A 17,528-nucleotide genomic window follows, 5' to 3' on the forward strand; every position below is an offset into this window, starting at 1 on the left:
TATTGAAGTGCACAAGACTCACACATCAGTTACAGGCAGGGAAGAGTAAGCATATGTGAATGAGCCCTAAAATTTTTAATCGGTTTAAGGCATCAGACGCACTGGCATTTCCCTTGCATTTTTAACACTAGTAAAACACATATCCAATGTAAATATTTTTGGTAAGCCTTTTAACTTGTGGTTTTACTAGTGTATTTAGGGATCTCTGTAAGCTGCACAGCAAATGCAAAAAGATGTAACAAGTAGCTTTCAGATAAAATACTACTGCAACACAAGTAAAAATTCCAATAGGTATGGTAGCACTAGAAACAATAGAGAAAAACTCTCTCAGACTGAGAAATGTTTTCTCCTTGTGCATCTCTATGCTTACAGAGGTGGGAAGTGGAGGTATTGGGCAGGCAGGTATAGGCATACAGGGGCAAACACAGGATTTGTAGAGGGATTTTCATGCCACACCGCCAGTGGGTGTGGCCAGCATGCTTCAGGGCGTGGCTATAATTTTAGACAGTGTTTGGCTGCTCTCCAACTCTTCCTATCCCCATCATATACATGGGCAATGCTGCCTACACTACTGTTAGGGGCACGCAACTCTCCCTTTTCGAGCAGAGCTGTGTGAAGCGAGACATACCTCCCAACTGGCCCTACAATCAAAGAAAGTCCTGATTGAGTGTGTCAGAACAGTTGACAGAATGTCCTGCTCTCTCCTACCTGTTCTTGTTGCTTTCAATACTTGTTGGGGAGAGATGACTGTGAACAGTGCAAACAGAAACGATATGCACACAAGCTGCAAAGTGGCTGGTCCCGGAGCAGGGTCCAGCCACCTCAAACATACAGTACCCCAGGTGGGAGGGGGGTTTCCAAGCACTAGGAACCCCCGTCCTCAGTTTGCCTAAGGGCAATAGTGCTGTAAGGGTGTGTTATCGCCCCTTTACTCACTATACTGATGGGGAAGAAGCCGCAGATACACCTCTATGATGTGTGTCTGTTCTGTCTGCTTTCACCTGGTGAATGGTCCTCACTGATGATGATTGTATGCATTCCTTTACTATTCTATGCCTCATGTATTGTAAGTAGGGGTGTGCACCGGCCACTTTTAGTGTTTTGTGTTTTGGGTTCTGATTAGCTTGAGGTTTTGGGTTCTGATTTGTTTTGCCAAAACACCCGACGAAAGGTTTTGGTTCTGATTTAGGGTTTTGGGTTCTGATTTATTTTTAAAAAAGCATAAAAAGTGCTAAAATCCCGTTTTGTTTTTTTTTCACTCCTACGCTATTATTAACTTCAATGACATTTAATAAGAATCATTTCCACTAATTTCCAGTCTATTCTGGACACCTCACAGCTATCTGGACTGCGTAGTGGAGTGGCCCCGGTACCCAATTTGGTACCGTGGCCACAATACCTCCTCCAACTGGTCTGAATTCCACTGCACAGATGGCTGCTCCTACATCCTCCAACTGGTCTGAATTCCATTGCACAGATGGCTGCTCCTACATCCTCCAACTGGTCTGAATTCCATTGCACAGATGGCGGACACCAGATGCACGCACGTCTAACACCAACATAGCTGTTAAGGCCGCAGTTATTTTTGGGTACAGCAGCAACAGTGAACGTAGTTTGACTTTTAAATAGCAGTACCTAGTATTTTTGTGTACAGCAGCAACAGTGAACGTAGTTTGACTTTTAAATAACAGTACCTAGTTTTTTTTGGTACAGCAGCAACAGTGAATGTAGTTTGACTTTGAAATAGCAGTACCTAGTATTTTTTAACTAACTTTTTTAATTTTTTTTTCAATTATTTTTGTATAATTTTTTTATAATTGTTTTATATTTTTTTACAATTATTTTTGTATAGGTTTTTTATAATTTTTTTTTAAATTTTTTATTATAACTTTTGAATAATTTTGAAATAACAATGCCCTTAGCAGAACAGAGCACAGGACACAGGCAGCACCACTGGACTCAGCAGGACAGAGCACAGGACAAAAGCACCACTGGACTCAGCAGGACAGAGCACTGGACAAAGCACAAAGAACCACTAAACTGATCAGGAGCTCCCTAACTACAACCTCCATCACGAGTGATCACAGCCAGAATGAAGATGGCGCCCGCAAGGTGAGTATTTATGACATCCGAGTCTCGCGAGATCCGACGCGAGACTTGGATGTCATAGCCTCGGTTTTTGGCTCCGTTTGGCGCCCGGAAGTGCACTGTTCGGGTGGGCTCGGATTTGCGGAATCCGAGCCCACTCATCCTTAATTGTAAGCTAATCATACAGTAACTTCAGTCATCGTACGCATGGTATTCTAGAAAATGTCACCACATAATAAAAAGTATGTTGAAAGATAAAGAAAAAATATTATTTTATTGCTGGCAAATTAAAGCTATTATACAAAGAAGGATACAACTATGTATCTAGTAAAACTGGACATACAGGATGATTAAATAGACATGACGGCTGCATTTTTTCCAATGGTATTTATAATGCATATCTTCCTAGTTTCTTCTTCTTTATTTTTGCTGCATACTTTTTAAATCAAGTGAACTGATGGTTGGAACCAGCTATCAAGCTGTCTGCACTCGCATAATGTAATCTGTCAGATGCTTAACACACCGTTTCTTAATAACATAGCAAAATGTAACAAATTTGTTTTCAAAAGTGATGGCTTTGATGCCACATCCACAGGCAAAACAAGTTTAACACGTGTTACAAAAATAATGAGAAAAGGTAAAAATAAAAAAATCACATTAAAATATGTCACTGAATAGCTCATTTTAAGCTCTTCTACTACATCACTGTAATTAGCATCTAACTACTTGGTAAAAGTAAGGACTGGAGGGTATTTGATTTTGTCACAGAGGCATTCCAGTCTATTCCAGCCTTTACACTAGAATAATACCTAGACAATGATGTAATGTACAATGTGGCAAGACCTGCAGAATGTAAGAACTTAACTTTAATTTACGATAATGAGATTGGAGGTTTGTACAGGTGTTATGCTGGAATTGAATCACCCACAGTGTAACAATTGACGATGTGTGGTCATACTTACAAAGCTCTCTGCCCTGATGTAACTTTCCAATGAACCTGTTTGTACCTTTATAATGATTAAGGGCCTGATTCACTAAGGATCTTAACTTAAGAAACTTCTTATTTCAGTTTCCTGGACAAAACCATGTTACAATGCAAGGGGTGCAAATTAGTATTCTGTTTTGCACATAAGTTAAATACTGGCTGTTTTTTCATGTAGCACACAAATACTTGATAGCTTATTTGTACACTGACATTTAAAGTTGATATTTGTGTGCTACATGAAAAAACAGTCAGTATTTAACTTATGTGCAAAACAGAATACTAATTTGCACCCCTTGCATTGTAGCATGGTTTTGTCCAGGAGACTGAAATAAGAAGTTTCTTAATTTAAGATCCTTAATGAATCCGGCCCTAAATAAGGATTCCGTCATTATAAAGTGTTCTACAATGAAATACTTTACAGTTAATGATTTTAGACATGATGGCTACAATTCACCCACTAACAATGACATTGAGAATCTCGATTGTTAGACACTTGTGCCCTTGGACTAGTCAGCTTATCTCCCATTGTCCTACCTTTATATGATAAATACCTTGTATAAACATGCAGCTAACAAGACTGTAACAATTCACTAATTACTAGCTAGCCTATGCTATAATAGCTTTGTGGTCAGTAAAATGGTGCCAAAGTAAATGGACTGAAATTAAAACTGACTTCTAATATTCTATAATACTCATTTGCATAAAATTAATTTCTCTCAAAGCTTATGCAACCCATTACATTTACCAAGATAATTTTGAATTGAATACACAGAATTAAAAATGAAACCCTGCTTCCATTAGTTTTAAGGGAGAAATATGAATAATACAAATGATATAACATTGTGCAATTTCCAGTTGCCCATTTTCAAAAGTATTCACTGAGAAGGCTTAAGAAATCTCTTGACCTTCTAATTTCTGCAGGCATTTCTTAAATTAGATAAAGCTGGCATTTGTTTTAGACTGAGTCATCAATGATTTCAAATTAATATGGGTCTTGTGTAAAGTAAAGAACAGTAGCTTTAGCTGACAATGTAATGCATAACCATCTATACCACTGATACAGTATCGCAGAGGCCAAGAGGAAAATTAAATGAAAACCTGACAAATATAGAACAAATATAAAATAAAAGCAAATAGAGAACCAAATATCATAAAGGGCATAAAATCAATTAATAGCAAAAGTAAGAGCTTGAACAGAGTATAGCCAAGCAAGAATAATAAATACCACATTGCAGTAGTGTCTGATAGGCAGATGCCTACCAAATTTATTTTTTCCTAAACCCACAGTTATATAGTACTTGGTTTCTTCTTGTCTTAAACCATAATAATACCGGTATGTGCATAATCAGTACTCACTGTTAACGATGAACCACTATTTTACAGCCTTATTTGCTGTATATGTTGGAACACCTCGCAGCTTTACTTCAATTCCGAAAAATAGAGCTAGCTACACATGGTGCAATCTGGTTGTTTGGCATCAGCTCACTGAGGGCCTTATGTACAGTCGCATGCGCAGTAGCCAAGGATGCGTCTCGGTCTGTTCTCAGCGTTTCAGACGCTAGTAATGTAGGATAAGCTTTAAGTGTATCGCATGAAATGTGGTCAATTTGCGTACTATTTTGAGTCCCACTTATCTCTAGATACGTAAAGGCTCAGAATCCTATGTAAATTACAAGATGCAATGTACGCTTAAGCTGTAAGTGTACCTTGCATCCAACTTTACATAAGACCCTGAGTAACTGAGCAGCACATATGTGTCACTGAATATCCCTGATTCTTTACCACTTATCAATCAGCTAGATTCCTGCACTTTGGCCCTAGTAATCTTTGCGCACACATAACAGTAGAGTCCTTGTTTGACCCCGTTTTCCTCAGTCAATTAATTCCAGTTCAAGATTTTGATTGTATGTGACAAGACCATTAACAAAAGTTGGTTAATTTGGTCATTTAAATCACTTTGACTAATCAATGTTTCATGAGCTATTAAGTTAATAACCTTTTTTAATCAGTAAAAAATAGGCAGAAACCAAAATGGATATTCTTGTATTTTGGCATGATAAACGTATATAACAATTTGGGGCATATTCAATTACGATTCCGGTCTGCGGTAACCGCTTTATCGCGGAAAGTGCGTAGTATTGCCGGTAATACGGTACCGCAATAACGCAGATTTTTGTACGCAACCCTATGGACTGCAATCGAAAATCCACATTATTGCGGTACCGTGGATTAACTTCGGGGCCTGTTCCGGCGCAATCCCGCGGACTGGAATCGTAATTGAATATGCCCCTTTATGTTCTCTTTTAGCATGGACTGTACTGCTTAATGATAAACATAAACGTGCATTTCAAAACACGTAGTATAAGATTAACAAAATCAAACCTTGACTATATCCTAGACTTAAATATCTGAATACAGCTCAATTTCTGTCTTTTTTTTTTTTTTTTTTATAGGTTTTACCTCAATTTTGTTACTGAAGAAGTGGAAAATCCTGAAAAGTGAGTGAGCAACAAATTTTATATAAAAAAAATTATTTCTTTACTATTATTTATTAATTATGTTAATGTTTAAGAGGTAATATCAGTCATTATGATATGCTGGAGAAGCACAAAAACCAAATATATATGTGTACATCAAGTTAATGCTATGGCTTGCTAGGTAGGGTCAATGTTCATAAATTTGCCAGTTTTGAAGATACAGATAATTATTGGGTCCATAGGTATAGCTATGTATGCACATTTTTGTTCACCTGCTGCAACATGTACTTATAATTAAAAAAACAGGTTTGAAAAAAAAGGAGTGGAATGCCTTAATTTTTAAAAGGCTGCTTAGCTTTATTAACAAGATGCAGTTTTAGACCTTCTTGTAGGTAATGTGAACTGATTTTAATAGGTTACTGTAATTTACGCTTAAAAATCCTGTACATTGCTTAGTATTCCAAGCTGCAAGTATCTTTAAGATTCAAAAGGGTATGCAAATTGCCTACATCTTCGTAAGACACGCTTGAAGCTTCTAATATAGTTTAATTGTTTGGCATGTCCTTGTAAAGCCAATAAATAAATACTACTTTGTCCCCCACTTGATAAAATTTTAACCAGCCCTTATGCTGCCAGCCTAGATTGGTACTAGCAAAATTAGGGGTATAATAAGTGTGAGGTCTCCCCTGAATTTACTAGTACCAGCTTAAGGCTTTGCCAGCCAGGGTTGGAGGCACTATAGCAAGAAAACCAGTTTAGGGGTACAGTCCAGATTTGAGAGGACTGTCCCATTATCCAGCATAAAAGGACTTTTGTCTCAATTCGCTAACAGCTGTGAGATATGTTCTACTAAATGATGGCCTCTCAATGTCATGGGTACCAGTTTGTGGCATTAAAGGAGTGTTTTAAATGAGGGGAAGGGTGTGGGCATTCGTCCCCCCCAATGTCATGTGGCCCCATTTCTGTTGTCCTCTTCTTAAGCGGGCAATGCCACTTTACGCATTCTGTCTCTCTGTCCAGATTAAAAAATGCTGCATATGTGAAGGGGTGGGCAAGTTTTAAACTTGCACACATTCCCACTAATTTCTTAAAATACCACTGATTGCTATAATTACTTTACTTGGAGGATTCAATGCCACTAGTAAGATCTAAGAATCAATGTATGAGTGAGCTGAAATTGGGATACAGATATCATTGACAGATTACAAAGACTTACAAATTTGCAAGAGAAAAAGGCCAACTCAGAGTTGCTTTGTGGTATAGCTAGAGTTTTCCTTAGTATAAGGTAAGTACATTGGGCCCTTAACAAGACCTGCGTGTTTTCACAGTACAGAACATAGTGGCAGAGAAACTCAGGAACACACACGGACGTATATTATATCACATAAGAGTAAATAGTAGTACAATGTATGAAAGAGCACCAGTAAACCAGACCTTTAAAACCGCTAACTTACATGCAAACATTTAGTTTTCCGTCAGTATGGTCACAAGGAAACTATTTGTATTATGCTTGTGGTCACTGATCAAACTGCATTTTCAATATGAGGTAAAGTTTTGGAGACACGACTAGAAGGAAGACTTGAATTTCATTGTTCATTATTATTGAATGGAATGCAATGCTTAATGTGTAAAGAAAAGCTAGACACCATAACCTTCTTGCTTTGGTTTAACACAAGCCTTTAATCATTACTGTGTGCTGTTGGTGAACACTCCTCCTTCTGCTAACTCTGGTGCTTTATGCTCTCACACAAGATCAGCACTCTCGTCTCCTGAAATGATATGTGCTGCTGTGAACATTCCAATTATCTGATTGGCTGCAGATTGTTCTAACACTGCCCACTTAAAAACTGATGACACCTGTATGTGTCATCGATGAAGAATGAACATTATAGTCACTCTTTTACACATTAATTGCCACATAGTACATTAGCTGTGAATTAGTAAACACTGTTTTTTGTTTATTTGTTTGTTTTTAAAGGCAGCAATAGTAAAAATTATCCTTTCAATCTCAAAGTTCAAATTTGGCCACAGTATGAGCACAGCTAATGTAGATTGAGTCTATTTTCTCCACCATACATGAGCTTAGTGAATCTGGTCAGAACATAACATAACAGCAATGTTGCTTTTTATTTTGGTTCAATACTGATACATCCAGAAGCTGGTGGAATCACTGATGTCTTTCAATAGCACTAATTCTACCACTACAAAAAGGGCTGACAACTAAATAGGGGGAAGATACTTGGCAGCATTATATTACTGTAGTCGCACAGATAACTACCGCAGAGTTAGAGAAATACCGGCACACTAGGGATCATTACTATGACAAACATGCAACTTTGTCACATAATGGTAAATAGACATGCACTTTTTTACACTCCATACTTCTCCTGCATTATATGTGTACACACATTGACCATTTTCTCATAGGGATTGATGGTTCTATGGAACAGAGCATGGGGTGTATTCAAGTGGCCAGGTATACGTCTTACAAGTTGTAAAGCCACTATGCTTCACTATTTTATTGAACAACGTGTTTGATGGCCAGGATCATAATATTTTTGTATTCTATAAAACAGTGCTATCAAACTTCATTATGTATGGTAAATATACATGATTGTGGACTATATTATTTTAAAATATGCCTTGAAATGGAACTGTTGGTCCATTTCTGAAAGTCTGAGGATTGGTACATTTGTACTTTACAACTAAAATTTTTGAGACAGTTAGAACTATGCCAATAGTTGACAAACTTTTCTCATAAGCTATTTATTTTGACAATGACATTGGGCATCTTGGAGTACTGCTACTGCATGCACCTGCACAGCATGATGGGAACAAGAACAAATAGTCATAATGAGCCTTGATAAATATCTTGATCATGCATATAATTTTTTTGCACATGTAAATGAAAGTTGATGCCTTTTCTTTGTTTACCAACTCATAAAAAAATCTGTTTATCTAATCTCACTGTAAGATGGCGATGGTTCACTAATCACTGGATTGTTTGCAGGAGTTTGACTCTATTGCTATTGTATGTTTTAAATTAATTGTTTAAACAAGCAGATGCATTTACTATGTTTCCTCCAGCTGCTGTCACTATGAACAATCTGCCTACATTATTGTCAAGTACATTGACTGTACACTTTTTTTTCATGAAGACGTATCATTATTTCTTTAAAAATTGTACAATGCCATTGTATTTTAAATAACGTCATTGTTGCATATAAAAGAAGACAAAGTCACTTCCAGTAAAAAACACAAAAAGGAAAAAAAATCACAAATAAAATAATATGCATTTAAATTTACCAGTGTAATAAGCATAAAGGAAAATGAGAATATTCTGTAATGTTACTTGAACAAATGAATGTATCACATCCAATGCTGAGTAGTCCCGTCTTTCCTGTATCACATTAGTCTTTATTTATCAAAATTTCCACAGCCCATATTTGTGAGGAACTCTAGTCATTACAGTAGCCCGTTTGGCTTCAGGGAAGTCCAGCAAAGGTTAAATTATACTGGTACCTTGGCCATGTCTGGTCAACTTTCATTTTAGTATCTGGATATATGGAAATAGATAAGATAATTTACTAAGCAAAACATGTCCACACTGGTACGCAATTGCTGTTTTCAACCATGATTGGTGACATCATTGATCTATTTCCTTGTGCTTTATAGTTATGTTTGTGTTCAAGTAGATAAATTAAACAAAACAAAAAAAATAGTCTCCAGTCCCCGTTTGAAATCTCATGCCATGGATAGATGAAGAACCAGAGAAAAATATTCTGCAAGGACCTTGCTGACTGTAGCAGCTCAATATATAGTTTTATTATTATTATTACGGTTACATAGAGAATAATTGTGCAGTGTTTTAATGGATAACAGGAGAGTAACTGATGCTAATTTACATGCTTAATTGTATAGTGTAATTACTGACAGCAATTGCTCGGTTAAAATCATAAATGGGAATTCTTTAATAATAGTGCTATGGCGTACAAAAAAAATAACTTATTAAAATTTAATTTAAGTACAAACTTTGCACTGCACCAAAGTAACAAATAGACAGTTTGGTTGTATGTGTCATATACAAGATAGACAAAGAAAGCAAATGTCTAATTGGCTGCAATTGTTTAGAGCAAATTTTGCACCTAAATGCGGTGTTTGCAAATGAGCCTGTATGTGTATTTTGGCTTGCTGAAACTGTATAGGGTATATTGTTGACTGAACTAATTTAACCGTGAAATCTGCCTCCTATGTTACTAACCTACTTTAAATTGATTCCTGCGTTGAAGTATAGATGAGATGAATTTTCAAAAATGTTCTGAGAATTTTAGCCAAACATAGACTGGACTTCCCACCTGTGCAAAACATCCAGTATTGAAGCAAAATTCGATTTGCACAAAATTCAGTCTCCTCTCTTTCATCATTAATGCAAAGCTTTTTATGCTTTGTATCTTTTTATTAATATTCATTATTTTATTTACATTTTTGTAATGTAAGCTTGCAAGTTGATACCATGTGACCACATAAATATAGACCACAGCCTATATAAACTATTCTAGCCATATCATAAGTAAAAGTATCACTAACTTCCATATTTTACATCTCTTATAAGTATTGAGAAGAGAGTTTAGGAATGCAGCTACCTGTGCTCTGGAAAGGGTTTACTATAGTACTGTGAATTGCTTCTCTTTTCTTCAACTAAGCACTCATTTAACATTTGCTTGCATTCCTGCAGTAGCAGCCATATACTATGTAATGATATGCCACTGTCCATTTAAATGACTTACTAGTATTACGAATTTCAGGAGCATAAAAAAAATAGAGCATGTGTCTGAGAGAACTCATAGACAATCATCTATTGAAAAATGAGCTTCTGAGGTCCCCTTCGGCAGGCTTTATATGTTCATTAATAAAAATAACAATGCTATAGTATGTATAAATTATGAAACGCAGACATCGCCAAGAGGTATGAACCTCTATACACATTATTAACAGCTGCTATCATAAAACAGAAGATAGCAGTCCCAAATCAATTTTCCATTGAATTGCACACTGTTAGGTTCCTTTGCAGAGGCAGCTGGATAGAGGGAATGCACTGTAGAAAAACTGCATTACAGGTTACAAACAAAGCTGAAAACAAAGCTCAAGGAGACATAATATATCCAATAATAACAGTCTTTTTTTAATTAAAATCGAACCATACGAGTACTTTTGAGAAATAGATGGTGGTAAATGAAGCTTTACAAGTAAAATAATGCATATTCTGTATTTATTTAAAAAAGCAGCTAGCTCTGCTTTTGTGGGCATTTTGTACTGCCATCTTGGTGTAGGTGCATTTGCTTGGCACCTACAGTACCTCCAGATCCAGAGGCGGAACTAGCGAGCTGTGGGGCCCCGGTGGAGGGAGGCTGGGAGGAGGTAACCGGCACCCGACCCTCTGCATCTGCCATGCAGCAGGCCCCATTTTCTCAATGGTCCCCGATGCACGGCACCTGACACACCAATGGTAGTTCCGCCACTGTCTGGATCAGTCACTCTCAGGCTAGCTTAGTTCTCCTCCTTTCCGGTTCAGGTGGGTTTATGTTAGGTAATACGTTAGTTGGGAGTAGCTTACACAGTTGTTGAAAGAAGGGGTGTCATGCCATCTCTCCCTCTCTCTCCTGCACAGTTCTGTGTGAAGTTACATATATTGGCAGTGCCTCGCACAGGTGGTCACAAGAGCTGACACTGCCTTTTCCCTTCGAGCTGTCATTCTCTCCTCTGATGTCTCACCTCTACACTACCAGTTTCTGTATGTTTCACAGAGTTTCACTCAGCAGTGGGTTTTAGTCTCTGCAAGCTGTCACAATTGGGCATCTCTGTGGCAGACTCAATTGCCCCTGCCAGTGATCTTTCTTGCTAGGCTTCACAGCCTTCACTATTTGATTCCATGACAGGTCAGGTTTATTAGACTCTGCACTGGTCTTTTACCTCAAACTTTCAAACACTCAACAGCGCTCTGTGATTTTGAAGCATTTCAATACTCGAGTATAGTCAGGGTATTCGCTAACTACAAGGAATCCACATGCTCCCCATCTCCCAAGGATCAGGCAAGGTATCTTTTAAACCCTCAGGTCTCGACACACAATGTCTTTCATGCCCCAGGGTTTGATACCTTCAGTCCCATGGGCCATTGCCTTCAGTCCCATAAGAAATCACCCACTCCTATAAGTGTAAAGCTATAAATAGAGCCAGAATACATCCATGACCTCATTCCTCCTGACATAAAATGTCAAGGCCATAGTACTATCTATCCAGCAAAGTTAATCTAAATGATGCAGTAAAGTAAGACTAAATAGAAATATATTATGCACAAACTTTATCATAATTATTCCTATTAATTAGCAAAAAAATTATACCTTCATTATGTATATCATTTATTATAATTGCATTAGAAGTAATGTGTAATATATATTGTAATGATTACCTAAAAGAATTATGACCATTCTGCGCAATATAAATTTCTTTCAATTTTGACCACTTATCGCTGAACGTGAGAACAGATGGTAGTTTTTCCTATTATAAGCACACTTGTGTATATGATGAACATCTGTGTGATCCCCTTTCCTTTTATAACCATTACATATAAAAAGCCCAGCATGTTAATTGATTTTTATCTGGGATAGAAGAACACATTTTAGGAAACATGTGTGCGCAGTAAGAGACCTGGCAGTGCAGAGACTTGAGATGCAATATCTAATAGAGAACATCTGCTCACAACATTCATAGGCACTTCCTATGGACACTGTCATTAAAGTACATAACTTATACATTGACAGAGGCAGAATGTTTACTCCTTAGTCCTATTAAATATCTCTCTATTATACAGTGCAGCTACTGCAGGGTGATTACTGTGTGTGGTAGGCAGAGATGACTAATGATTTACCAAGCAGATGTCCAGAATGCATCTTATTACAGTTTATGAACTTGCTAAATTGAAAGTGTTTGCTTAGTATATACAATTCAGTTTATGCAATATAGCTTTTAGTAGTTACTAATAAGTGTGCATTATGTAGGGGATTAGGATAGTCTTGGTCCTATCATCACATCTCCTTCTACCACTCAACCAATCACCTGATAACAGTTGTAAAAGAACCAGGCTTGTTCAATCACTCTTTTTAACTTGTCTTTGCATAAACACTACCTGATTATTGATGATCAACAATTTACAGATTAGTACTCTGTACATTTATCATGTTAATTGCTATTGGTTTGTGTTTATGTCCCTACTGTTATTGTGTTAATTATGTAGTCTAGTAGGGTGATGAAATTCAGAAATCTTTGATAGAATGTTTTTCTAAAACCTGAACCAATTCTTTAAAATCAATTTAAACTACAAATCACTAAGGCCCCTTTCTTGCACTATTAAAAGCATGTAAATGGTCTGGCAATGAATAATTAACAACCATACAAAAAGGTTAGGACTGTTTAAAATTAAATAAGTAAAAAAGTCAGTCTTTGAAGAGAGTATTATATAGCTCAGTTCATATAGGACCTCATTTAGAGTCGGACGCAAAGTCTGTGTAAGAAGTGTAGGCGTGGGAGTGTGCCGCAGCTTGGTAGGGTATTGCGAGTGGCAAGCAACCCCAGTTGCGTCCCACTCGTAATACCCTATAGAGCTGCGAGTAGTTCCTGCAGCTAGCTAACCGCTTGCGCCACCTAATTCCTGCCGCACAGCTTCAGCCCTGTTTTGACGTGTGTTGCGTCTGCGCCTCACTGCGACTAGGATGTATTTACATGGTTACGCCTTCACAATTTTGCGTTCCTCCCATTCTCTCGTAGTGAGTCGCAAGCTGTCGCAAGTGTTAATTGCGTCCAAGATGCAGGTGGATTTGGTGCTTGCTGCACATGCGTGGTAGTGTGTTTTTGTTGGATGCGCCTAAAACGGACTTTGCGTCCGACTCTAAATGGGGTTCATAGTGTATATATGTTTGTGTGGCTAAGAATTTAGAGTCTAAACTCCAGTGGAGCAGGGACTGATGTGAATAAATAAATATTCTCTGTACATAGCTGTGGGATATGATGGTGCTATATAAATTATTGGAAAGAAAAATAATAAGCATAGTGTCGGTGGGAAAAAAAGTAATAACAAACACTTAAGGGCATATTTATTTGGCCGCATTACTGTCAAAAGTAACGTGGACGGTGCACCGTTACCGCTAATACGGTAATTTTAACCCGGATTTCTGCTCTCAACGTTAAACATTACTGCTCTAACGGTAATAATGCGCACTATTATCATAGTAACGGTAATGGTGTGCCGGCCACGTTACTTTTGACAGTAACACAGACAATTGAATATGGCCCGTAGTAACTGGAAACCATTGCCCTTTAGTTTCATAATAAGTGATAATACAACAGTGATGACAATAAAGTCCACTCAATACAAGAATTAATGTTTGCATTTTGATATATTCTTGTCTCTATCTAAAATTCCTAGAGCTAATGGAAGATAAATAAATATCTTAATATACCAGTAAATACAAAAATTTATTTTTGCCCAAACAACTCTTAAGTTCGCACCGTGAACAAACATATAGTTAAATACAATTACCACCTGATACATTTCTTTCTTTGGTGCTTTATTAAAACATTTTCCACCTCTTTAACGTGACATGAGTTCAATGAAAAATGTTGTGAATAAATGAATAATGGTAGAATAGCGCCTGAAACAACCTCTGCAGAAATATGATAGAGACTTTGGAGAATACACTTGTACATTTTCAAGTGCATTATAAATTACTATTTTCTGTTGTGTATGAAAGGCAAATGCTGTACCATAAAATGCAATACAAAAGATACAATAAAGTAACACATCTTATAGATTTCTGAAATGCCATTACATGAGGCATCATACAGATAAGTACAGGATAATGCTTTGACTGCGTCTACCTGCACTTACCATTACAGTTGTCCTTTAGCCCATTTCTATGGGTTATACGAATTTACAAACCAACTGAATACAAATATGAGTATATGAATCTGAAATCATGATTATACTTGGAATAAAGCCATTAAGCTCTTCACTACAGATTTTACAAAAAAACTACTTTTAGTGAAAAATATAGGTTTATTTTCTTTTATTACTCATTATTACTTCTGGTTTGGACTGGACAAATCATAACAATTATGTCCTCGCACATTGCTGAGAGGGGTTAAGTGTAAGAATAAGCAGTGTTTGGTACATGGATGTATTTTCCAATATCTCTGTTCAGAGCTGCATTTACCGCATTGGAACATAGCACACAACTCTTTGGGCCTTAAGCCTTGCTGTACCTATTAGTCACATATTCATTTCAGCAGACTATAGTGGCAAAATACCCTCCTTGCACTCATGTGAATTGATTGTTCTCATTCCATCAATTCATTTGTCTTTGCAAATGAAATAAAAACGTTATGCGCTGTTCAAGGAAGGAGCCATCTCTGAGAATCTCTGGCCTAGGCTTAGTGTGCCTAATGCTATATTCAACCCTACCTCCAGCACGATTATGTTACCCTCTGCTTGTAAATGGAAACATTAACACCATTCCAGAAGTAAAATTTTAGCTAAACTAAAGACTGTGCTGGATCAAGGTATAAATTAGAATTCGGCTGCTCCTGAGATACTGACCCGGAGCGGTAAAAGTCAACTTACCACTTTGCTGATCAGTCTCGGGGGATAGGCACATGTGCCAAGCTTGCTAAATGTAAATATAAAACATAGTTAAAAATAGATTTAAAACATATAAAAAATAATCTAAAAAAACCTATTACCAAATGAAAAAAAGCTTATTTTCAACTAATAACACATTTTTTTGTAATTCATTTTCCTTCTGATATTGTCATACTCGGATGGTGATAACAGAACAAGGATTGCGGGTGATACATGTCATTGTTAAATAGGCAAAACCCATCAAATTTTATCCCCAACGGTGTCTTCTTGATGTGTAGGGCTAAGCCCTATAATTTGGTGAAAGCACATTTTCTCTTATGGTGTCTAGCGTATTTATCAAGAAAAGGCCTCTTAAATGTTGTTCATCTTTAATATGTCAGTTTCACAATGACAAAAGGCATTTATATCTTGTATCTTGTTTGTTTTACATTCTTTTAACATTATTTTGCATATTATAATTTTTTAGTCTAATCTTCCCTACATAAAGGAATTTTTCAATATTATTGGGACGGTAGTGTTGTGAGTACTACTCTTAGGAGGTCATGGCAAAATGGCAGATGCGCAATACAAAATCCGTTTTGACCCCACTATGCTCCTTAGTTTGCATTAGAATTCCGCCAAAGTGCATTGGTCTGGTTAGCAGGGTGAAAAATTCCCAGTGGAGCAGAGGATGTCACAGATCAGGAGGAAGATTGGGCAGAGGGAGGATGTTACTTGCCTAGTATGGAATTCTTACAGCAGTAGGCTTCACACGGCAGTCAAAAATAAAGTTTGACTTTGAAGAATGAGATCATTGAAATGATAAAAGGAGTAAAGATGTTGCACTTCTAGGGGTGTGTGTTGTTTTGTGCACTCAGACAAATGTATTAAAAAGTTTAAAAATGTAATAAAAAAAAGAAAACTTCCTCTGATATGACAAACAAACAATCTGGCAAAGAAACAATTATTTAATAGAATGATGTGTCTGCCTTCATGGACTAACCAAGAGTAACAGTGTAACTAAGCAATGGAAACAGATTGTACAACGGTGTATGTAACTAATGGTAACAACTAGGAAGGGATTGGTATGTGCAAAATAACCCATTAGGTCTACTCTGCCTATTTTATTTAAGACTTCACTTTTAATTTCCACGTCATATAATTACATTTATACAGTACACCCAATTAATAAAAGGTGAGACAGTTTTTGCATTATTTGCCTAGTTTCTTTCACAATATAAAGAATATAATTTTACTGCATTAGAATTACATAGTTCATGAAATATATTATTAAGATGCATAGTGTAGTGCAGGATTGATAAATCAGATATGATGCTCCTATAAAATTAATTGACTTTCTATAAACTTAAGGTTGGAGCTTAGTAAATTTGTTTATTATACATATATATTTTTTTTTACTTTAAATCAGGATTTGTAACTTATTTTTTTCAGTTTATCAAAAAATCTGAAATATCCTGAATCATGCATAATCCGTGTAATGCTCTTTTTATGCATGGCTGCTTTTTATGCATTTTAAAAGCCACATAATGATTACAATGTAAAAATAAAAGCATAATACAATATATTTAGGTTTTTTCCTTCACTCTCGCCAAAACTACACCCCACATTGTAAAATTTACCACTTTGTTGGAAATAGATTATGAAGTGACACTAATTTTCACTGTCATGACACTTGAAATGTAAATTGTGTTGTGGCCGCCCACACTCAGTTTAATTTCCCATGAAGCATGAAGAAGGAAACTCTATCCTGTAATCTGTGATTTTAAACTATTTTTAGAAAGTTCCTGCAAAGAAATATAGCAGTACGTGCGGTATGTAATTTTTTCATTAATTAGGATGCACTGCAAGTACATCTTATAACTTGACCTGTGTGTTAGAAAAATCTTTTAGCACAAGAAGATTATTCCGTCCCTCCGACAACAGGTAAGCAAAACATATCTAGTAATTTACCATATTAAATTGTGGATTTATGTCTTAATTTTTGCACATGCCTGATAAAGTGTTAATTGGTTTTCAACTCTTAAGAATTTCCAACTACAGGTTAAATATTTGACAGTATATTCTTAAAGACTAGAAAAGTATGAATTCAGATTGTCTTGGCATGTGGAGGAGGAAATGGAAATGTTTGAAAGAATTTATGTGATTCTTTATCTCCTGCATCAAAGCAACTGAGTTGGATTTGTGCTACTTAGAACAACCAAAAGTTTTATTTTCAAGTACTATAAAAAATGACTAACGATTACCTTACGATTTCAGATCCAAACAATGGGCCTTAGAACTTGAGAAA

General features: G+C 36.5%; 1 protein-coding gene across 1 annotated transcript in view; it reads left to right on the forward strand.

Annotated features, from left to right (window-relative positions):
- SLC7A11 (solute carrier family 7 member 11) overlaps positions 1-17,528 on the forward strand; it is a 135,814-nt gene that overhangs the window by 57,044 nt on the left and 61,242 nt on the right. Inside the window, exon 6 of the mRNA XM_075199805.1 lies at positions 5,527-5,571. Within this exon, the coding sequence (XP_075055906.1) occupies positions 5,527-5,571 (45 nt within the window). The remainder of the gene's footprint in view (positions 1-5,526; positions 5,572-17,528) is intronic.

This window comes from Mixophyes fleayi, chromosome 1, assembly GCF_038048845.1.
Source record: "Mixophyes fleayi isolate aMixFle1 chromosome 1, aMixFle1.hap1, whole genome shotgun sequence".
NCBI lineage: Eukaryota > Metazoa > Chordata > Amphibia > Anura > Limnodynastidae > Mixophyes > Mixophyes fleayi.